Here is a 22,908-nt window from a genome sequence, read left to right on the forward strand (position 1 = left end):
TTAAACTTTGCCTGAGCTAATTGGATTGTTTGTGCCTTGAATGTGGTGCTTTTCACAAATTGGTAGGCTGTGCACTACAACTGTGTGACAGATGTTAGCCATTCTCTTCGACTGATAACACTGACAGATGATATAAATGAACAGCAGTCCAGTTGCAATACAGCTCCTGTGCTAGAACAGCTTCGATTCTGATTGTCAGTGCTTAATAAATGGGATTATCACCCATCAGCACACCTCTGTTGGTTGCAGCAAGAGAACTCAGATCTGATATTAAGACATGGGGACAGACTACAACTTCAGTCTTCAACTAATCCTGCAAAACTACCAATGCTAGCAGCCATCAGGGCCTTCGTTTGCATTAGCAATCTAAGTTAGCTGGTGCTTTTCGAGTAATGGGAGAATTGCTATACAGATGGGAATGCTTTCATTTAAACCAAAATTCACTTCTTGCAGTGTATAGGACTGAAAGCGTCTGATCAGCCAACGGCTCCCTTGTTCACCACATCCAAAAGAATCCTTCAAAAGTGGCGGCCGATTAACGCTAACGCACTCCCTGATGAAGCTGTTCAAACCTGTGCTGTGCTGAGACTCTTGCTGTCCTTCCTTCCCTCCTATCTCATCTCATCCCTATATCCCTTCTCATTCTTCACCGAGCTCCACATGTTTCCCATTACGGGCCATTCAGCAACGATGTTCTCTCAGCTGCTTTCTTTCACGTCAGCCTCTCCCCTTTCCTGAGCACCATTCCCACGTACTGCAGCAGTGGCAAAGATAGTGTTTCAGACCTCCAGGCTCATAGTCAGCCCACTGGCAGCACATTAAACAGAATGCTTGATTTATTAGATATTTCCTCTACTAAACAGTGTCATCAAAGGCAAAAAACAAGAGCTTGGTGAACCAAAAGGAAAAAAACAAGCAAGAGGCAAAGCACGGCTTCCATGCAGGGGCTGGTGCCAAGACCCCTCTTCTTTCCCATCTAATGAGGGAGAAATTTGCTTCTCTTTCTTATTGTAGGCTAAAAAGTAAGATTTTTCTTGTGGATTATGACAGTCTCAATGTCAAACACCATGTGTCTTGAGTTAGGGTGAGCTTGTCTTTTAGAGGGAAATATTTGAAAAAGGTATCTGGTGAAGGCAACGGCCACCAAATTCAAGCGTTTCATCAAAATGGACAAAGCTGCACCCAGCTGCATTGATGAACACAGTGAGGCAGAAACCACCAAATATTCATCCACTCCTCCAGGATTCACAGGCTTAGGCCTACACATGCAAAGACAATTACAGAGAAGGGACCCAGTCTTTCTAAGCAATTCACTCCAAACAAAGAACTACTCAATCAAACTGGTGAATTACTACATACGGAATTCACTGAACTTCAGAAGACTAAAACGCAGTGCCAATGTTTGGGATGGAAATTTGCTGGGAAGAAAATAATGCAATTTAAAGTCTAGCTTATGTGCAATACACAATTGTAGCTAGATGAAGAAACACACGCACACACATGCATGCATGCACACACATGAACATGCACATACATACACACATACACACACACACACACACACACACACACACACACACACACACACACACACACACACACACACACACACACATACAAATGCCCTCTCTCACGATCACTTTCCCTGTATCTGTTCCAAGCCTTTACGCTGCACCCCAGTGAATTGAGTCAGGTAGTCACCAGGTATATATGCACTCTCAGGCCAATTTATCCATTGACAGAAGGCTATAAATCTACAATGCAAACATGTCTACCTTTCCTCTTTAAATCTCAGTTTTCAGTAATTACTTTCTATTACAAATCTGAGGCACTGGAGTGTTATTTCCAGAGAGCCTCATACAATCACTGACTACCACTGATCAAAACCCCATAACTGCTGACCATGACGTCATCCTCTCACGCTATTAAAAATAGTGGAAAATCCCTCAAACGCAAAACCTTCTGTCTCAAAGTGCCAATCATGTTAGCAACATCTGTGTAACACTCCACCCACTCAGTTGTTGTGAGTCTCTAAGTGTGCAGTCTATATGACAAAACAGTGTAGCCTATATAACACACACACACACACACACACACACACACACACACAAAATCGATAACCTCAGATCCATGGCCACTTAGTGAGGACTTTTTTTTTTCCTTTTTGAAATTTAAATTCCTTAAGTTCTCCACAACTGTTTGGAAACATCTTATCTTTACCAAAACAGAAGCTGATGCAGATGTGTTCGAGTTGCAGTGTAACTGGGCAACACTAAACAAATAAAAATGACATGAGCATATGGTTATTGTTCTGCTATTGAGGGAGCTCTGTGCTCCACATGTGAAGTTGGTGTAAATTTTGTGGTGCAGGAGAAGCAAGTGAACTTACAAGGTTTGTCAGATCAGAGAGCACTGTATATGAGTGAAAGTTTCTTTTTTCTTTTTTTCCCAGTACAACTGGAAAGACATCACTGGTAAGGGAGAGGTCAACTTGGTGACATCATGTGTGTGACACATCAATGCTTAGTGTAGACCTGCTTTGATATTATCAATGAGGGTGAGGGCTTCCATTACTTAAGACATCATTCCCATGCTACAGTGAGCTGGCAGAGACAAGAACTCAAGGGCCACCATGGCAACATGTTGTCACCCTGGCAATAATAAGGTGCATCAGTCATTTCTCAATAAAATCTTTGAGACAGAGTTAACACTAACCAGTGGGTTCATCGTAATCTAATGGGCAACACTGAAAAAGTGAAACCTGTTCTATGAGAAGCCATTCTAGCGTGCATACTTCAATCGTGTCAGCAGTTGGTTCAATGATGTCACTGGTCTTTCGAAATTAACTACGCAGGCAACTAGTTTGAAGGTTGCCTGGATGAGGCTGATGTCTCATATAGGACTTTTACAGCCTGAGTTCATGCTGTGCAGCTCAAGTGAACTCACGAGGCAAGCACAGAACACTCAGTGGCATGGTCCTCATCTCTGCAGAGTGTGGACTTCAAAATCAATAACTCGCTTTGAAGAACATAATAACACTTAAAAACCCAAATTCCATAAAGACCGCAGTTTCTTCACTCATTTTTAAAAGGAAGAAATTTATAATATGAAGTCATTTCTCTTTGAGAGAGCAAAAACAGTCACAGCATCAAAGAAGCTTTTAGTGAGTTGAACTTTGCCTCAATAACAAAAGGAACCTGCTCTGCACTTCTGATGAACCACAACAAAGGCATGCCAGCGGGCCGTGACCCCGCTCTGTTAACAGCTACAGTGCAGTTCAGTTAAAAGCAATCTGAACGCAGAGATCTCTTAAGCGAAAGGCTGAAAAAAAAAAAAAAAAGCGATGCATCCATGAGCTCTGTGAGTACAGTCAGCCTGGAGGCACCATTGACAAACCTTCACAAAACAAGATTCTGTGTCCCTCTGTTTGGCTGATTCACTAGGGGCCAAATAGACAAGGAAGCAATAACAGAATGTCAATATTTTCCCTGACCTGTCAAATGCTCTCTTTCTTCTGGTGTTGCTGATGTTGGACAGAGAGTACCAAATATCTGTTGGTAATTATTTGAGAGTAGGTCCAGCGGTTCCACGGTAAGTGGTCAGAGACGTGCTGTCCGCATACTGCCATAAGGCAATAGCAAAAAAAAATATTTTAGATGCTTGAGGCCGAAGAATTTCCATTAACTTAGAAAACCAAGGGAGTGGTTGAGGACCAAAAAAATGCCTGTCTGTCTTTTAGTCTGCTTTGTGGTATATGAGATGCATGCCTTGTGAACAAAGAAGGGATGATAAAACCTGTAGCAATAAAAGACAAAGAAGAATAGTCTGTGTTCAGTAAGAACAGTTCTGCCCTCCCACTGGGCTACTCAACAGTGCACTTGGCCATGGGCAGACAGCCTTTTAACATATGTTCTGTCCAAAAGCCCTAAGCTACACAAAGGTTTGGCCTATAGCTTGCCTTAGGTTTGCATACAAATATTTTGGCCACAAAAGAGGATGCTGAACGTAAAAAAGGAAGGATTTCAGGGCTTGATGATAAAAGGGCTGGAGTGAGGCATAGGCAAAAAGCAATAAAAATGTTTAAGCCTTCCAGCGCATCACTGCAGGGGTGTAGAAATCACACCAGGTGCTCCTTGGGGTTACTAAAGAGGCATCCTCATTTTCAGCACAAGCAATATAATTACTGCTATCAAGGCAGGAAAAAAATCAAGCAATGGTAATAAAGAATTCTTAAGCCTGAAGTTATTATTTGTTTCAGCAGAAATATCAGGTTAATTGTACTAGGATGTTGTGTGTGCTGCATGTCTTTAAACTAGAGACTTTATTAGGCCTTTGACTTCCATGTGAACCTATTGACAGGAGTTGTAGCATGTATTACAAGCCTGTGTTAAAGGCAGCTCCGAAACACAAATTTGCCAAGCATCTCATTCTTTTCACAAAAACAAATCTGCAATGGAAATGACTTCAGTCTGTTTTAGGCATTTGAAAATGATATTGGGATAATTTGAAACATCTCTCTTCAGCGCTCATAAACACTTGGCTTAGACGGGACCATCTCAGCTACAGTAGGGCCATGACTGGACTTTATGTGCAATCTGTCCAATCACGGCTGCTCTAGGGCATAGATATCACATTATAAAGAAATAAAAACCTATAAAATCAAATATGAAAACTTTCAGAGACAGTACTATAAGAACAAATCCAGATGGCAAATGTTTGAGGAATTTAGTTGAGTTAGAGGAATCCAAATGAAACCATATTCCACAGCTATAGCACATTTCTGGGAGACAATGAAGTGACCTTTTCCATTTTTGAGGTGGAGGGGTGATGAAAGAGAAAAAAAGAAGAAAGGAGGAAAGAGAGCGAGGGAGGGAGAGAGAGAGAGAGAGAGAGAGAGAGAGAGAGAGAGTGAGTGAGAAGGGGGCTCTTTACAGTATTTTGATTGTTCAGATTCATTTTTATGAAACTGCGTGGTTCCTACTTTTCCAGATTTCCAGGCAGGGAATGCCTGAAATATGTGCCTATACATACACCAGATTCAAATTCAACGAGGAACAAGGAACATGAATGCTACACCACAGAGAAGATTCCAGGGCAGAGTGCAGTAGTGGACCAATCAAAGAATGCTGACTTAAAAATTTATGTGCAAAACACATCATGAGTTATTGTAAGGAGTAACTCTGGAGCTAGACTGATTGAGAGTACAATGTATAAAGCTTAGGTGCAGAATAGGGTTATGAGTAGTACTGGCATGTAACATACATTTCTGTCATAAATTAATTTGATAATAAATACAAAAATTTCATATTATTGAAAAGATCACTATCTTGGGCACGTCTTCGTCAAAGTAAAACATTAAGAAAATAATCCATGTCCATGTCTGCAGTATGGAAGTATTTTAGACTGCATCTAGAGAATAACAGCAGGCAAAATGCCATTTATGTTCAAGCACATTCATTTACTTTGACAGTCAACTAGAGTATTACATAGTCTCCAACATAATGGCATATATTGTTCAACATACCATACAATACAATAACTGTAGTTTCCAAAAGTGCTACTTAAAAGTAATAGTGCAGTTTAAAAACAATGTTTTAATTTTGAATTGTAAATCGTGAGGAAAAAATGGTCCAAATCCGTTTCTACTTCAGAATAAGTGTCCTACTAGATTCTGAAAACCTCAGAGGCTGTTGTATGATGAGAAAAGCAGTTCTCACGGTACATTTACTTACACGGATAGATGATAGCAATAGAAATGTTCAGTCTCATTCAAGCAGTAGTAACAAGAAACTAATAGGTTACCTCTGATTTTACCTTGTTAACAGAAAATCACGCAATAAATAAATAATAAAATAAAATTAAAAAAAAAGAAATGTTTAGTGATACGTCTTCAATGGATTTTGTAAAGTGTCGGCTAGTTCAAACGAATGTGTTCCCGTGTTAGCTCATAACGCATACACGAACAAGGTCGTATTTGCGTTTTTGCTTTGGTTACAATGGTCAAGAAACAGCAACGCAAGTCAAACACGGTTGACCTGAGGGGTGAATGTTAGGACATACAGGCCCCAGGTGTCTCCAGGACACTGATTAGAGCTGTTATGATTCATTCTGGAGCCCTGGGACTGACATGGTGGAGCAAGAAACCCGACTGGCAGCCATATTATTTAGAGGAAGTCAACTAAAAGGAGAACAAGATGAAACAATCTTTGTCCAATTCAACTTGGACTGACTCCCAGCACTGATAAGCGGAAGGTAAGGGACACTCCAAAGTGTAGCAGGGCCAGGTGGAAATGTGAGAAAATTCTAGTAACAGGATGTATGACAGCTAAACCCATGAACGCTAAGTTAAGGTTAAAAAGACGCTGTATGACAATATGAATGTTTAGAACATCTGTAGAGGCTTCAACAAATATATAAGACCGTTAGATCAAACAACAAAGGGGAACTTCAATTGAACTGACTTGATGAGCTCACCAATGAGGTCTGATCTTGTTACTGTCTTAATAACAGTTGTAATACAAATATTTAGCTTTGCAATTAAATTTGAAAAAGCAAATGCTATGGACTATAGAACTGAGCATTGTAAGCTGCTTAAATGAGAGCCAAACCTAAGAGGCAACCACACTGACAGATGTAGGTGGAAAAGGAATTCTCATCCAGTGAGAGGGATTTAAAACAGATACTCTAACACTGTGGGAAGCCGGTGAAAGGTAATATTAAACCCATAAACTGAAGACATATCCAATACATTCATTCACCTGTTATTGTTAAAAGCATTATCTTGCTTATACAGGTGGTAAAAGTGTTTCTTTTTTGGTAAGGCAAGAACTTGAGCTATCAAACCAAACATGGCTTTCGTCTAACATGGCCTGTCTACGAGGCCCCTACTTTTTACTGTTCCCTCGAGTCCATGACCCTGTTTCCCCCTCCAGCTGATTGCCAGAGAGAGGTCACTGATGTCCCCCTCATCTGACTCGAAACCAGAGCCCAAGGGTCATGTCAAGGTCTGCTGCTTCTCCTCAAAGGCGGCATTTTCTTTTCCCCTTTAACACAATTCTGCGCTTGCCTGATTTCATCAGGAGTTTTACGCCAATTTCGACAAAGCAATGCAAACGGGCGATTCAGCTGCTACTGATCTCAAATAGATTAGGTTTCCGATGTGGACCGGGGTATGCACCGTGCCTGTGATCTGAGAGAGGGTCTGAAGGTGAGCCATCTGACGCTGTGGACAGGGGACAAGGTAAATTGTTTTGACTGGCTGTCAATTTGCAGTTGATTCTGGTCTGAGTGGTCAAAAAGAGAGAGAGAGACAGACAGACAGACAGAGAGAGAGAGAGAGAGAGAGAGAGAGAGAAGAGAGAGAGAGAGAGAGGCGGTTGGGGGGGGAAGAGATATAGTTTCATAACAGAAGGAAGGGAAGACAGTGAGACATGCTGGCTAGAAAAATGTGAAATTATTTGACTGGTCTCTCAGAGCTGGTTAACAGGCAAGAGAGATTCCAGCCTCGTCTCTGAATCAGGCATGTTTACGGACAACATGTTTTTAGTCTAAATCTTTTCCCCCTTAAAATCTGAACCCTTTCCCCTCTTGACCCTTGATGTCTTTTGCCATACACTTGAGGTTTTAAATGAACAGAATTGAAAACAAATGGAATAAAATGTGATGAAAGTGTGATAAAACCTGGATGAGCTATATCCTTCCTTGATCGTTACTAATATTAATAGCTTATCTGCTGACAGCTGCAAATCTCCACCGTGTTATTTAACTCCCAATAAAGCAATTACAGCTTAGAGATACAAATCATACATAGAAACCAACCATAACCAATCAGCAAATGTCTGGTGCATGAAAGACACGTCTCCAGGAAAATGCACACCCAGTTATTTCACACTAGTGCGTTCTCGTGTGACGTTTTTAGGAGACTGTGGCCCGCTTTGCTCTACAGTGTCACGATGAGGAGTACCACCGGGGAAAACAATAATCTCCTGCCTGTTCTTTTAAATCAGCCTCAGTGTAGGAATCCCCTGATAGGGATCCAAGATTTGGGCTCAGAGTTTTCCATAGTGCAAGGGCCAGGAATAACACCAGCATGGGACTGGAGCGAGGGACTGTACTAATGTTTACTGGTTGCGGCACTGAATCAGATGCTCCTCATGACTCCTTATGAGTTTTTTCCCCCCTCCTCCGTGTGTTGGGAATAGTCGTTGGGCCAAGGCAATACAATAACACTGTTCAGTGCGCTGTGTGAGAGCTTTGATTTTTGTAAATGGGGGGACTTCCTCACTCGCAGTCCCTTGTGTGGACATGCCAGTTTTGCTTTGAGTTTTACTTCATCTCGATAGGGATTCCAAGGGTTGTTGGATATTCCCTCTTTCTCTCACTCACTCACTCACTTTCTTGACCCCCCCCCCTTCTTTCTGTGTCTGTCATTTCTAGGATGTCTGGGGAAAGGATATCACTGTGGCAGCTGCTGGCGCATAACGGGGTTGGCAGTGTGAAGCGCCTGTTTCCACTACAAATCTCTCTGTCGCCTGAACACATGGCACAGTGACAGCAGGCACTGTGGACCACAGCAACAACAACAACAAAAAAAAGGCCGGTATTAGGAACCCTGGAGTACCGAGCTGTTGTAAATGGGAGAACCCACTGGGCCCATCTGTAGTTCTACTCAATAAGAGTACTGTTGAATTGTATTTCTATATGGGTCCCATGAATGAGAACCCTGAATAGCCATGGCTACAGGGCTGGTCAATAAAAGCCCCACTTTGCTATATCCTTGCACAACTCGAGAAGCCTCTGAACAAGACTTTTGCTCCCCTGATGAGTTACTCTTTAAGGGCCCTACCCAGCCGACAAGGTCACTCCATAATCCCCATGCCCCACCAATAGGGCCATTTCATAAGATCTCAGCTCCACCAATGGGACGTCTTATAAGAGCCTCTGTTTCCATTCACACCAAGGTCCTATTTGCTGGCAGCTTCTCTTGTCAACTGTTATGTCCCAGAGCAGTACTGTTGGCACTGCATGAAACAACCACCACTTCAAAAAGGGGAAAGTTACAATACCAATGTGGAGACCACGTGTAGACTGCAGAAATGTGTGTGAGTGTGTGTGCAGTGGAACACTTCTGATGACAGAGTGTAGAAAAGTCGCACAGCAGGAGCTATTCATAGCTCTCTGGTTTTCTTGTTGGGGATCTACAAACTGCTACCCATAGGATACCAACGTGTGGCAAAGTGCTTTGTATGGCATGACTGCACTAATGAAGAGGACACTGGGACCTGCTTTAAAATGGATGTTCCAGCTAACTATGCATTTACACATTAAAATCAGTATTACATATATCTAAGTTAAGGTGCATGCTGCATTTGTTTATGTTATATGATGATAAATATCTTATTATAGACTTTATGCAAGGTGCATACATACACAGTATGTTGGTAATACCAGTGCAGTTGTTATGGGTGCCTGATAAACTCAAATAACAAACAAGACGTTACGTGGATGATTTCTTTCAGAAACACTGCGAGAAAAAATGTGTAATGAACTTGCTTTAATAAAAAATGCTACGGGAGCTAACCAAAGTACTTTAGGACTGCCAAAATGTTAGCTCTGAGGTAAAAAAAAAAAAATAGGTTCCAGTAGCATTTTTTTCATCAGTCTGCTGCATTCTGTGCTTACCGGACTGAGATACTGGAATTTATCATTAACGTTCAACGAACGAAGGGTGACCATAGAAAACAGTATCAAGTGGAATTTGAACCAAATGCTCAGTCAGGCATGAGACAGACAAATAAGGCTGTCCTATAATCATGGCTAAAGGATTATACAGTTTAGACAAGGACAGTTGCAGACTACTGGTCAGCAGGGGTTAGTGTCCTCAACCACCTGATTACAGTTATTCACGGCAGCTCAGACAACATGATTGGCAGCAACCGTTTTACTGAGTCAAAATATAGTCATTGAGTTTTAAATAGTTAAGCTGTCAGCAGTTCCCCCCCAAAAAATCCAAATCCTCTCCCACAGCAGGAGAGATGACTGTTAAGGACTGTGTCGAAAAACAATTGTCCAATCTTCCAAGCAGAGCTTCCAGATTTCTTTGGGACGGGATTGGAAGGCAGCAAGACGTCTGTGTATTTGTGTGGGGCGCAAAACGGCGGGCCTCTCACCCACGCTGCTCCATGCCTCAGTGAGCAGGAATGCCTGATGCAACAGCCATGGCACCCGAAGAAGAGGGAGAGAGAGAGAGAGAGACAGAGAGACAGAGAGAGAGAGAGACAGAGAGAGAGAGAGAAAAAGAAAAAGAGCGAGCTGGCGATCCCTGACAGGACCTTGCTGGCGCTTCAAAACAAATTCATTAGTGTACGCAATAAAACACAGCTGTGTAGGGGCTGTTTGAAATTGTTGCCCAGGCCTTTAGGCAGAAAGAAGGAAAGAAAAAAAAACAAAAAAAACCCCTCTTCAAGGCAAACCACAATCAATGAGAATCTGTCAGGAAAATGACTGTGTCAAAGGAAAGAGAAACTAATGAGCTACAACACCTAATAGAGGCCTTTTTCTCATGGAATACAGCGTGATGCTAAAGCATTCTCTACCGTCTTTTTTTTTTTTTTTTTTTTTTTGGTTTTTGAATGTTTCGTGAGTGTTATATGTGATCAATAATTTAGTTATGTTACTGTGTCAGACACTGGGAGCATCTCACAAAATTGTGGATATCCATTCAGATACAGTAAAAGGGCTTATAGGGACAACTGTTGAGTATAAATGTAGTGAGAGTGTGGTACTACTCTCAGCCACTAGAGGACCCTCCAGTCTGAAGTATGCGGCCCCTGTGGAGGTTGTAGAAGAGCAGCGAGAGGCAGCACTGACCTCAACGTGAGAGTATATAGATGGAGGGGTGACAGACAGACTGCAGGGCTGTTCAATATCATTTCCTGAACCCAAATGAACTCTGGGTAGCAAACCACCTTGACTGGAGTGAATGGTAGGAGGCAAGTGATGAATCATTACAAGTACAAGAGTGAGGGTTACACCGCCACTCCTGAAATAACAACCAGATGGTGAAAAAAAAAAAGGGGGAAAAAGTGCATTTGTTTCAAGCACCAAACAAGTATTTGTAGGAGGCATTTTCGGTCTTTCTCCTTGAGATTTTAGTATCAGTGCTGATTTGGAGGACGACCTTAAGCTAAGGCTGGCTGGTCCACAAGCTCCTCACTGTGCCAAACGTGTGTGTGTGTGTGTGTGTGTGTGTGTGTGCGTGCGTGTGTATGTGTGCGTGTGTATGTGTGTGCGTGTGTGTGCGTGTGTGTGTGCGTGTGTGTGTGTGTGTGTGTGTGTGTGTATGTGTGTGTGAGGGAGAGAGAGACAGCGAGGGCTTGGGAGGGGTGCCAACGACAGAATGGGTGTACAATATCAGAAAGCTAATCAAACCGCATGAGAACCCAAATCTGTGAGAGTCAGAGACAAGTGTGCGTTGAGTGCATCCCCGTATGAGTATGCACGGTTTCACAGTCTGATTAACGTGGGGCCATAGATCCATGTGTTTGTCTTTCAAGGCACTGATGACACGCCAGTCAGCTACATACAGTGTTCTCGACAGTGTCCGATCCTAATAAACATACCCCACTGAGTGAGTGGGAGAAAGAGCACCATCTCAAAGCACCACCTCTTTCCATTTCCCCTTTCTCCACACCCCTTACCCACACTGACGCATCAGCCGGTAAATATTTTTATATTGTGTTCCATTAAAAAGCTTTATTAAGAGAAGAGCCTGGGGCAAATGGCGCCGAACCCCCCTTTCTGTAAACAACAGAAAATGCTCGGGAGACGCACAGCTGAGGATGATAAACTCAAGGGAGATTAGTTGGGCAGTTTAGCTATACAGGGGTAAATATTTAAATTCATTTCACTCCGAAAAAAACTTCGAAAAGAAAGTGTGAACGAGAAAATTTTCATATGCACTGATCTATCGATACTCTTAAATGTGTCATGTCTTAAGAAACCTTGCTGGTGTTGGGGTAGGTTATCAACCCACTGTCACCTTCAAAGAGTCTCCCCACTTTTGAAGAATATATTTCAAAGTATAACTAGTATAAATGAAAAAAAAAATCTTTGCAGAAACCTCTTGTTCACAGTGATGAACCAATATGAAATGTTTAATTGAAACAGTCATATCAGTTCTGTGACTGAATCAGAACTTGAGTTGAATCCGTGATGATAAGGTCAGGCGAGGGGCTGAATGATGGCCTTCAGAGCCTACTTGCTTGCCTTACCTCTGATCCTTTCTCTGGAATGTCAGCTCCAACGATGTTTGCCCTGAGCAACTGCTGCAGGAGCTGAACCTGTGCCACACTGAGGAAGAACTCCAGACTGGAGGTGATGTTCACTTCTAGAGAATGGCCACACACCACAATCTCCTGTGATATAAGAGAGAGAAAGAAAGAGAGAGAGAGAGAGAGAGAGAGAGAGAGAAAAGTGAGAGAAAATGAAGAGATACGAGAAAGTTATATTGAGAGAAAGACTCATTGAGAGAAAGACATATTGATAGAATGGATGAGTAAGAGAGTGAAAAATGCCAAGGACATCAACAGGAAAAAAAAAACAAAACAAGAATAATATGAGGTATATATGAGTGTTCTAGACACAAAATGAAACCTCTCATGATATCTCAAAAGGCCACAAAACCTTCCTCCTCCACAGCATCAAGGGAACTATCTTCATCCCACACTACAATCACTCTTCTCCAACCTGGCCATCACTCATTCACACACTAGGGGTATGGACGAGGCCTGTGTTTCCCCATATGACCGAGTTCTGTGTGGCCCATTCATGTATTTAAATTCATACAGAGTCTACAGTCTATTGGTCTTTTGTTTGGTTTCTGGGTCAATGCCATCTCCTAATTTCTCAGTGTTACTGGCCTGGATGCACTCCATCTTTAGGAAGTTACAAATCAGTGTGTGTGTCTGTTGGTGAAGAACGCATGAGCTGTTACGCATTGTCAAGGGGGATGTTTGTGTGGACAGATGAGGCATCAAAGGATCAGTGATTTGGCCTGGCTTGCCAAAAAGTTCAGCTGTACAAGCAGACAAGCTCAAATTTTCTGGTTCATTAGATCTCGTGTACAATTTAACTATTGTGGAGGGCATGTGAGCTGGTAATGTCAAAAAGCATGAGTAACCACTACTTGTGGTCAAACAATTATTTTCTTGGTCAGTTTTCTCTGGAGAAATCCTGCATATACACGCACTAACATCCACTAAGTAATATGGACTGAGTAAAATCCTAACACACTTACAGGGACTTACTGACATAAATTTCCCAAGAGCTTAAAAGGACAGACAAACACAAACATCACTAGAACACACCTCCACTTGGATGTTGTCAGGGGAGATAGGCTTGCTGAAGATGATTGCTGGAGCTGCAGTAACTCGTACAGAGAAGTCTGTCAGGATGGGTGTAAGGATGGCTCTCCTCTCCTGTTGTCTCCTTATACTTTAAAAACAAACAAACAAACAAACAATGTCAGATAACCCTACATAGCTAACTTGGCCATGGAGAAAGGCTAATACAGTTAAAACATTGCCTACAAAACAAAGTAAAGGAACATAAGTCTTACAGGGTCTATGTGTATACGAACATACGAAATCTCATGACATTGCTCCAAGTCTCTGTTCCTCTCCTGTTTCAGATCAGACAGCTGCCTTTTCCCAGTCGTCTCCTTCACACATCCTCTATCTTTACTGTCTGACCATAGTTTTTCAGTGATTCTTGCATAGCTCTCAGTGGACCAGTGTATTGCACCCATACCTCAGACTGTGAGAGTTATTAACTTTCTCTGTCTGTAGCAAGAGACAGAAAGCTGGGGTTGCCATACTGCAATGAAGCACAATGTAGCCTCAAGATCTGCTTTCATTGGTCCAAATTTTGACACTATTTACTGAACTGAACATTTACTGATCTCTTGCATGTGTTTAATATTTTTGAGGATTCTATAATTATGGTAGCATATTATTTGTGTAAATGGGGCTGCGTAACGAGAAGACATTCCCATGGAAGAAAGTAGCCTTATTATTTGTTTCTCTATGTTTCGATACAAGCACACGCTAATTCAGAACGCCCAAAGAGCTGCGTTCTCTCAGTTTGCCCTTCAAACTTGAATGGTTGCTCAATCTCGAAAACAAATATTCAAATCCGACCACAAACTTTAAATGTGAGTTTCATATGAGAGCAAGGGAGTGAAATATTACCATAAGTGGGCATTTAACAGATCACACACGACGTCCTCTCAGGTCCAAGCTGGAGCAACTTAAAAAACAGAGGAGTCGCTGTTTGACAAGCGTCTTTAGCGAACCCACCCTAATTGCATACACAAAACTCAAACGGAGGCCTTAAAATATAAACTTTTCCCATTTTGCTAATGTTCCTTCCCACAATCAGGTCATATTTGTGGGAACAGTTGTTAGCAGTAAAACAAATATACAAGTGCACTTAATAAGGTGGTGTTAATTGCCACATCTGCTGCTATTAAAACAATCAAATGACAAAGCTTCCAATATTTACAGTCAACAGTGGATTAGAAAAAGCTGGACTTGTAGGTGGCCTAAAGTATGGTTTAACCCATTGTGTGTATCAAATAGTGTCATATCATATCCAAATATTCCCTACTAGTGCCCTCAAGGGAGTTCTTGGGATTTTTTTTTCCCCTGAGGGAAAGTGGAGCAGAGCCATGGTGGAAATATTAAATGTTCTGTAGGAGAGGTGGAGTACAGTCTGGCCTGTAATTTAACTCCCACACATCGCAAAACATCTTGTATCCTGTTTCCACAACAGGTGCCATTTGTGAAGAAGTAAGGATGAGGGTAAGGCTAGTTTTACTAGAAAGATCAAGCAATAACAAGTAAACATAAAAATAAAAGACTGGATGTTGGGAGGCCCCCCCTTGGGATGATTTGGGGAGTGAGTTAGCGTGTTTTTGCGTGAGAGAATATGAGAGAGAAAATGTGAAGGAGAGAGTGGGGGTATGTTCACAGGGCATGGGGAACATAATGAAGACATTGTCGTGGAAAGGGTTGGGGGGGGGGGGGGTGCAGACGGTTTAGTGAGGGGATCAAGTTGAGGAAACTGAGGCAGTTGCAGCTTTTCTCACAGAGTCAATCACTGTCATAGGGAGACTGTCAGAAGCCTGATGCAGGGGGTGGGATTTCTGAGTCTGAGTCTCCGAAATAGTTTTTAATTTACTGGATTTGGGGGGAAAACCCTGAGACTAACATATGACTAACTACAGAAGCAAGCTGCCTTTAAACCCGAGAAACCCTTTTCCTCCCTGAATGACGGCTTGAGCCCTGATCTGCCCTCTCTGTTTGTCATGAAACGCAGGTGCTATTAGCTGGTTAAACTAAAAGCAGCCAAGGTATCATTCAAAGTCTACGTTATAAAAAACTTATCACAATACTATTCTTAGCTTTTTGAATAAGATTTTATGTAAAATGATCCTAAATAAAAGCCTCATGTTATGTTCCTAAACAATGCTTTAAAATCTTGATGAACCTTATTTTAGCATCTCTGAATGTTAAGAGCCAATAACTGTAAACAGTTAACATACAGTAAACACAAAAGTATATGTATATTGCATGTACTGTAACTCTATATACAGGGTACCTGTTACATGTGTATATTAGAATATTGTTTGGATCTGTGATCAGTTTTATGTATTTTCAAATGTGGGGCCCTACCCAATTCAAGTTCTCAAAAAACGACTGCAAGATTTCATTTGGCTCTATATTTCAGCACACACACGAATGTTTTTAAACTAATAAATACCAAAAAATGAGAGCAGCTGCTTGGGACTGTGGAGGCAGTTACTTACTCAAGGGAGGGAATCATTTCACATTCGGATGGCATTTGTAAACAAGTGTGATGAAAATGGTTAAACCCACAGTTAAGTGCTGGGTACTATCCAGAGGGGTTATGTCCCCTAAATGTTTCTTAAAAGAAGATAATATCTATTTGATTTGACTCAAATCTTTTATCTGTTGGGAACATTTTAGGACATTATCACAAAGCTGTCTCGCAAAATCCAGGTCTGAAGAGGAAAAACAAAACCAAACAAAACGAAATGAACAGGTGAGTAATTCTGAGGGGACAAAAAACTCCCTTACACAATAAAGAAGAAAACTTGATATAAACCAGGTTTAAATATTTTAAAATAAAAACTGGATTTGATAGAAAAACCTTCCTTCTCAAATGTCTCCAAACAATCTTTTTGGTAAAAACACAGTTGGACTGGGTTTTGATCTAGAACAAAATGCCAGAAAAAAAAAAAAGAAAAGAAAAAAAAAAAGAAAAAAAGAAAGAAAACGCACCAGGCTTGTTTTATGGCTATCCCTTGTTGCGACGGCTATACTCAGTCAAAAACAAAAACGCTCTTTAAGAAGTCCAGAGCTACTGAACAGGGAGTGGAAAAACAGTCAGTGAAGCTTGATTCCTTTCAGGAACACAAATCATTTTTGTGCCTGAGAGATTTCATGTTGGGAGCCTAATGTCTGTTGGCCAGAGCCCACCGTTGATCATACGGCGTAGGAGGTTTCAGAGAAACAGGTACGACCCTACTGCTTCCTCACTGGCACACGCTCCACCAATAGTAACAGTTCTCCCAAATGGAAAGCAACAGTCCTCTGAGGTCTCCATCAAAAGCTTTGGTGACCTGAACCTCCTTTGTCTCAATCAGGCTGAGGTTATTTTAAGCTGACAGAGAACATATCTAGACTCCTGGCTGGGGACTGTGTAATTTTTGGTCCAGCTCCCTTTCTAAATATGAGTGAAAAACGACAGTGAGCCAAACTGGGCCATTAAACTTTGTGCTTTTTTAAGCTCCTGGCCTCATAAAACATGACAGGTTCCTAATTATAATGTTCTATGGTGAGGTTGTTTGAGAGGGAATTACATCAAATAATCCACGTTTTGCCTCAATTTGCATTTTGTAATCACCGCAGACTGGACACAGTGAAAGAAAAATGTCAGCCACAGAGTGAGAACTGGGACTAAGAAATGTATTTTTTAACCCTTTAAAGATCGTATAAATGTTATTAGAATCCAACACCCATATTTTAAATGAGATTTAATGGTTATGGGACCTCAAATGTAAATGTATGTATTTATTTTCACGTTTAACTCATTTTTTCTTGAGATACATGTATGTTTATATATTTATAGCCAAAAATCACACACACACATGCGTGTGTGATATTTTTGGCTCTCTCTGGGGGCAATGATGCCCAAGCTGTGATAATGACTTTAACACTCTTCAGTGATAAATATTTCAGTCGAATGTGAAGCATACATTTTTTTGTGGAGTTACAAACTTCATCAACATGACAAACTGTGCAGAATATCTTAAAAAAATTATATGTGTGTGTATATATATATATATATATATATATATATATATATATATTTTTTTTTTTTTAATTATTTTTTAATGCAGCATCTCTTACCTGCCAGTCATCTACTAACACTTGTTAACATGTAAATGATATGAAAACAAAGCATCCCCACCTGCTGGCCATGTTCCACTCCAGTGCAGGATTCTGGGAATTCCTCTCACTCTCAGCTGCCGTGCCACCCTTGGTGCCCTCTTTCTCAGGTCGGAGTTGATCCCAGTGGGCAGTGCCAATATTAATGGACTGAAGGTCGATCTGGTACTGACGATCCTCTACCTCTGAGCCAGGGTCCCGCAGGATGCCTAGGTTTAGAGCTCGTCTAGAGAGAGAGACAGAGAGAGACTCTTCAGTGTCTTTTTTTTAATTACTCAGATCAATTCTGAGCAAACCGTAAATGTCTAACATTTCCTGACAGAGAATGGATTGACTGGAACCCTACATGTGTTCCAGTTTCAGGACTGAGCAAAGACCACGTTTTTCATTTAAACTGCAACAGAGTGTTTGTGCATGGACAGACAGAAAAATCTCCTACTACTTACCAGAAAGAGAATATGGGGACAAGGTGTGGGGTTATGTCAGCATTTAATCTGAGATAGACAGCTGGCACTATTAGCCTAGCTTTAGTCGATGAACGGTTGGCACACGAGTTCTGGGTAAACCCGTTAACGGAGCAAAAAGTACTCAGGAATCCCCAACATAAAATATCTACTACTTGTGCATTTTAAAATTATTATTTACTGTTTGAGGCAATGTTGACACATTGTTCGACAGTTCCCTTCTTAGAGCTTTGTGGTAAGGAAACCTGTCAGTCTTCATCAAGCTCCTGCAGAGGCAAGATTGCCTGCAGGTGTTGTGACTCTGTTCCTATTATGATTTCTGACTTCAGATCAGTCTAAAATATTTAAAAACGTCTTGGAAAAGTTGTAAATGACCCAAAACCAAGCAGTAATAAGAACAATGTTCTAGTTCCTCTAGATCATTTCGTCAAATGCTCTGGTCTCTCTGGAATTGCTTTGGCTATCCAGGTAGAATTTGGTATATTTTTTGGAACATTTTTAAGAATGTACACAAATTACAACAGTGGTACACAGGGGTCTGTTCCTTGTTGTATTTTTGTTTGCTTATTTATTTATTTATTAACGTGTTTTCGCTTGCAAAATTATTTCTGAACATGGAGTTAATTTGGATTTAATTTTTTATTTAATTTAAATGTGAGTTTCATATTGTCACTTATCACTGCAAAACTGCTCATCATTTCTTCATTGTTCTGTTCTTCATCCATCCATCTATGCCTTCATCCACTTATCTATCCATCCACGCAAATACTCTTCTTGAATTTCTCACACCATCAGCTCAGTGCACCCTTACTACATTGTCATATGAAGGTGCAAGACCCCTTTTCGTCTATGCAACCACCCATCTATCTGTCCCTCCTCTGTTGTATCTATCATCCGTTCATAAGTTCAACACTTCAGGGTGGAAAAGTGGTGCTGTTCCAAACGAATACACTAGACTAAAAATTTGTGAGTGTGACTTAAAGTAACTTCCAAACAATAAGAAAAAGAGCAAAACTAATTTCACTTCTATAACAAGACTGCCTGGACTCATTCACAGAGCCTGTGAATCACTGTATATGACTAAGCTCTACTATCTTCACAGAAAAGAATAACAGTTACATCACTATAAGAGATTCATGACAGCATGCTGTGGAATGTATACTATCTGTAGAGTAAATGGCATTCTCATTATCTTGTTAAATGAAAATCTTTGGACCTGGAACACTGAGATAGACACATAAAAACTGTCAGCATCAGGTGACCTCAGACGGCGAACAGGCGAAGTTACGGTAGTGAGCAGTAAACTGTGTTTGATTCAGCCGGGTGGCACAGTAGCTTGAGCACTCCATCCTGCCCTAAACAGATGAAAGGCAGAGAAAAGCAAGTACTCCCCATACACGCTCTCTTATACCCACACATACACACGTGCACTCATGCACGCACCAAAAAAAAATTCCCTGAGATTTCAACGCAGACATTTCACTCACATTCTGAGAGCAGGAGAAACCTCAAAAAAACAATGATGTCAACTATTTTGCTGGAGAGAGACAAGATCCCGTTGAAATGTAGAGGCCTGCGGAACAGAACAGTACATCTGCATATGACATCTGCACTCCCATAGTTATGATATGTTTATTTGTTCTGGTAAGTTTGAAGGAGAGCTTAAATGGCATAAATAAGGGCTTAAAGCGGCAACAGATGTTGTGACATTGTAAGCGGCTTTATTTGTTTCACTTAGGTCAATGGCAATTTTCATATACAATTTCCTCATTTAGCTATGCGAGGAAAGTCATTACCAAGTGGAATTGTTATGACAATATGCTCTAAATACAAAAACACAGAGTGTAAGAGATCAGAGGTGTGTAACTAGATTTAACTACATTTGTTGACATACAAACAGCAAAACACATAGCCCTAATCAGGACTTGGAAAACAAATCACTCTTTCATTCGTCTAAATGTCATGGCTCGGGGCAACAACTCTGTAATGTTTGGGTGGGATTGTGTCAACCTGGCATCACTGGACTCTTTTTATGGTAACTGTATCTCTCACTTTGAGAAATACATTTTTTCTATATGAAACCAGCTACTTTTGTGGAAGACTATTTTTCCATAAGCCCTGTACTAAAATTAAATGGCTCACATTTCACAGGCTAAGGGGGTCAATAGAGACATAAGTAAGTGTAATACACAAATACCTTTGGCTTATTTCAGCCAATCTTGGGGGGGGGGGGGGTCAAGCGAAGTCTTTTCAAATTACTCTTTGGGAGCTTAATAACAACTGAGCCCAGTGGAGCTTGATGCAGGTATGGGGTTTAAAAACATAGAGGCATTCTTGGTCTTCTTTGATTATGTGAGGCAAACCCAGGAGGGACCCAAATGTCTCAGAGAAGTTCTACACATACAATGAATACACAGTAGCTTCTGCTCCACTGAAAGACACTATCCATTGCAGGTGGAACACACATACACAGCAGATTTCACGTGTCTGAACCATACAGAAACACATGATTAGATGCGAGAGAATGTAAGCTACCTCAAAACCTATTTTTTTAAGCAGAACTTTCCCTATCTAATTGCAAGACAGGACTGCAAAACCATTATTTTATGACAAAATTCTGCTATTTATAAAAATCAGATCAAAATCTCAAAAAAAAAAAAAAAATCCGGTTTCATGGGACCAAGGCTATTATTTTAAATATTTTGTCCTTGACATAGTTTAGAAGCAAATTTAACTTCTAAAAGCCACAGTGCAGATTTTATATCAGCACTTCAATATGAGATCTGCCCTCTTGCATAACTGTGGGTTCAGTAAGGGCACGGCACAGTAGTTTAATGAGGTAGTATACACCACATGTCTGACTTACTGCAACCAATCAACAAACAGCACTTGCCGTGAAGTTCTAATATCACTCAAAAGTTGTGAAATCTAATAAAAGCAATAAAAGCAAATGGTATTTTTATGAAGATGGAAAGTTATGCATGTTCTTAAATGGGGCAGGTATCCCTCCAAAATTTCTAATTTCCAATTATCTGTCAGTCTGAGGACACATACATATCTGCACTCTCAGAAGTTTCCTTCTTCCACAGTTGGGGTGAGTGGGGGTAGTGCACACTCCCTCAAACACGTGCTACGTCAGTCACCAAATTTCTTCACATTGGTCGTGGTGAACCGTAATATATTTGAAGGACAGCACTATTCTCCTATTCTATTCTACCACCATCTATGCAGACCCAGAGTGTTAATGACTGCAGCCAGGCGTCAAAATTTGGAATGATCCTGGCTGATGTGCCTGCCCAAGGGAGCGTGGACTATTGTGTTGCTGTGGACCACAGGTCACAGTCCAGAGTGAAAAGCTCCCAGCTCCCCTGTTTAACAGAGTTTGATGAGAGGTTGGCTAAACACCCATGAGCAATTACGCTGTAAAGTGGGCAGGTAGGAAGTCGTGGTGTTATAGTGGTTCATGGACATGAGGCCTTGGAAAGCGAAAAGGCTTTGTGGTCTACAGCTCTGAAATAAAGCAGCCGTAGAACAGGACTGGCCTTTACACCACACAAGCACACGGATAGGAAATCACAAAGCGCACAAATGAGACAGGGAACCTAGATAAAAGGGAGACAGAGAGTTCACATCAGAGAAGAGAGAGAAGGGGTCTGGGGGGCCCTAAAAAGTCTCTTGTTCAAATTGGGCAGTGGTTTTGAGTGAGGGTTAACTGTGGTTCAAGGTAATAAAACAACCACAGGGAGATCTGGAGTGAGCTTGTGAGGGAACTATGAGGGTGGGGTTTTAGGGGGACTGTGCATGACTGTGGTTCTGATGGGTCCTGTGGGGCATGTGTAATAGTGTGGCCCTTGGCTTAGGGAAGCCCCCTTTCAGTTACCCCTCCACTCCATTGCCCCTATCCTATCCGCACCCACAACCACAGGAGGCAGGAAACAGAGCCACAGTGGTGCGCTGCTGGCTTCTGGATCTCCTCACAACCAAAAAGGTGCAATTTGAACCCACACCCTAGGTCCTGTTTTTCATTCTGTTTTCCCTGAAAATCACATGCAATTCGCGTCTGCCTTCTTGTAGAACTGTGTGCTTGTGTGTGTGTGTGTGCGTGTGTGTGCAAAAATGCGTGTGGTAGGTGGGTGCCTCCATCCTGTGCTCTCATGACACATATCAATGACTTGCGGTTGAGCTTGTGGAAGTCAGACTAAACTACCACTAGAGCTAGATAAAGAAAATGCTGGTGATCTTGCTATCCTGTTATGATAGACTGATTTCAATAGCATTTCCCCCCCGTGAATGAAATCAAACAACAACAGCACAATAGTACTTCTTCATTCTGGCTAGTTCTGAACCGCTGCTTTAAGTGAATTACTTCAGAGGACAACAGAACTGTAAATATTCTCACACTAGTCTAACTCAACATAGTTGTTATCAATAGTTATTCCTGGACCAGAATTACTTCCTAGGGGAGAGCCCTATGTTTCTCAGCCCCGATCTCCCCGATTCCGACCCTTCTACAGCCCCCGGCTCCGCAGCAGCCCAATTTCACGTGGCCAGGTGGGAATTCACAAAGGCTTGTGATTCATGGAACTTGCAATTACTTAGTAAGTTAAGAACCCCTAACTGACGGTGGTCCCCTCCAAATTGCCCTACGCTCTGCAACTTCTGGGTAACAACACCAGCGAGATTTATTGCCCGAGTCAAGTTCAATTGCATTTAATTTGCTGCTAAAATTATTGCCTTGGAATTGGAGAAAACCAAGCAGCTTTCCAAAAGTGATGGGGAGAAGTGATGTTGCATGAAGAGACAAGTCAGCAAAAGTGTGGCTAATGCTGTCATTTTGAGGCCTATTTAGAGAAGAATTTTACTGACTCTCAGCAAACTTTGGGGTTTTTTTTTTCTTCTTTTTTTCTTTA

The 22,908-nt window shown here is 41.4% G+C and overlaps 1 protein-coding gene across 1 annotated transcript in view; it reads right to left on the reverse strand.

The window, feature by feature from the left end:
* The window catches only part of vps13b (vacuolar protein sorting 13 homolog B), a 256,450-nt gene that overhangs the window by 63,782 nt on the left and 169,760 nt on the right, over positions 1-22,908 (reverse strand). The window contains exons 30-32 of the mRNA XM_030781914.1: positions 17,557-17,760; positions 13,368-13,494; positions 12,273-12,416 (exon numbers count right to left, since the gene is read on the reverse strand). Of these exons, the coding sequence (XP_030637774.1) occupies positions 12,273-12,416; positions 13,368-13,494; positions 17,557-17,760 (475 nt within the window). The remainder of the gene's footprint in view (positions 1-12,272; positions 12,417-13,367; positions 13,495-17,556; positions 17,761-22,908) is intronic.

This window comes from Chanos chanos, chromosome 8 (genome assembly GCF_902362185.1).
Source record: "Chanos chanos chromosome 8, fChaCha1.1, whole genome shotgun sequence".
NCBI lineage: Eukaryota > Metazoa > Chordata > Actinopteri > Gonorynchiformes > Chanidae > Chanos > Chanos chanos.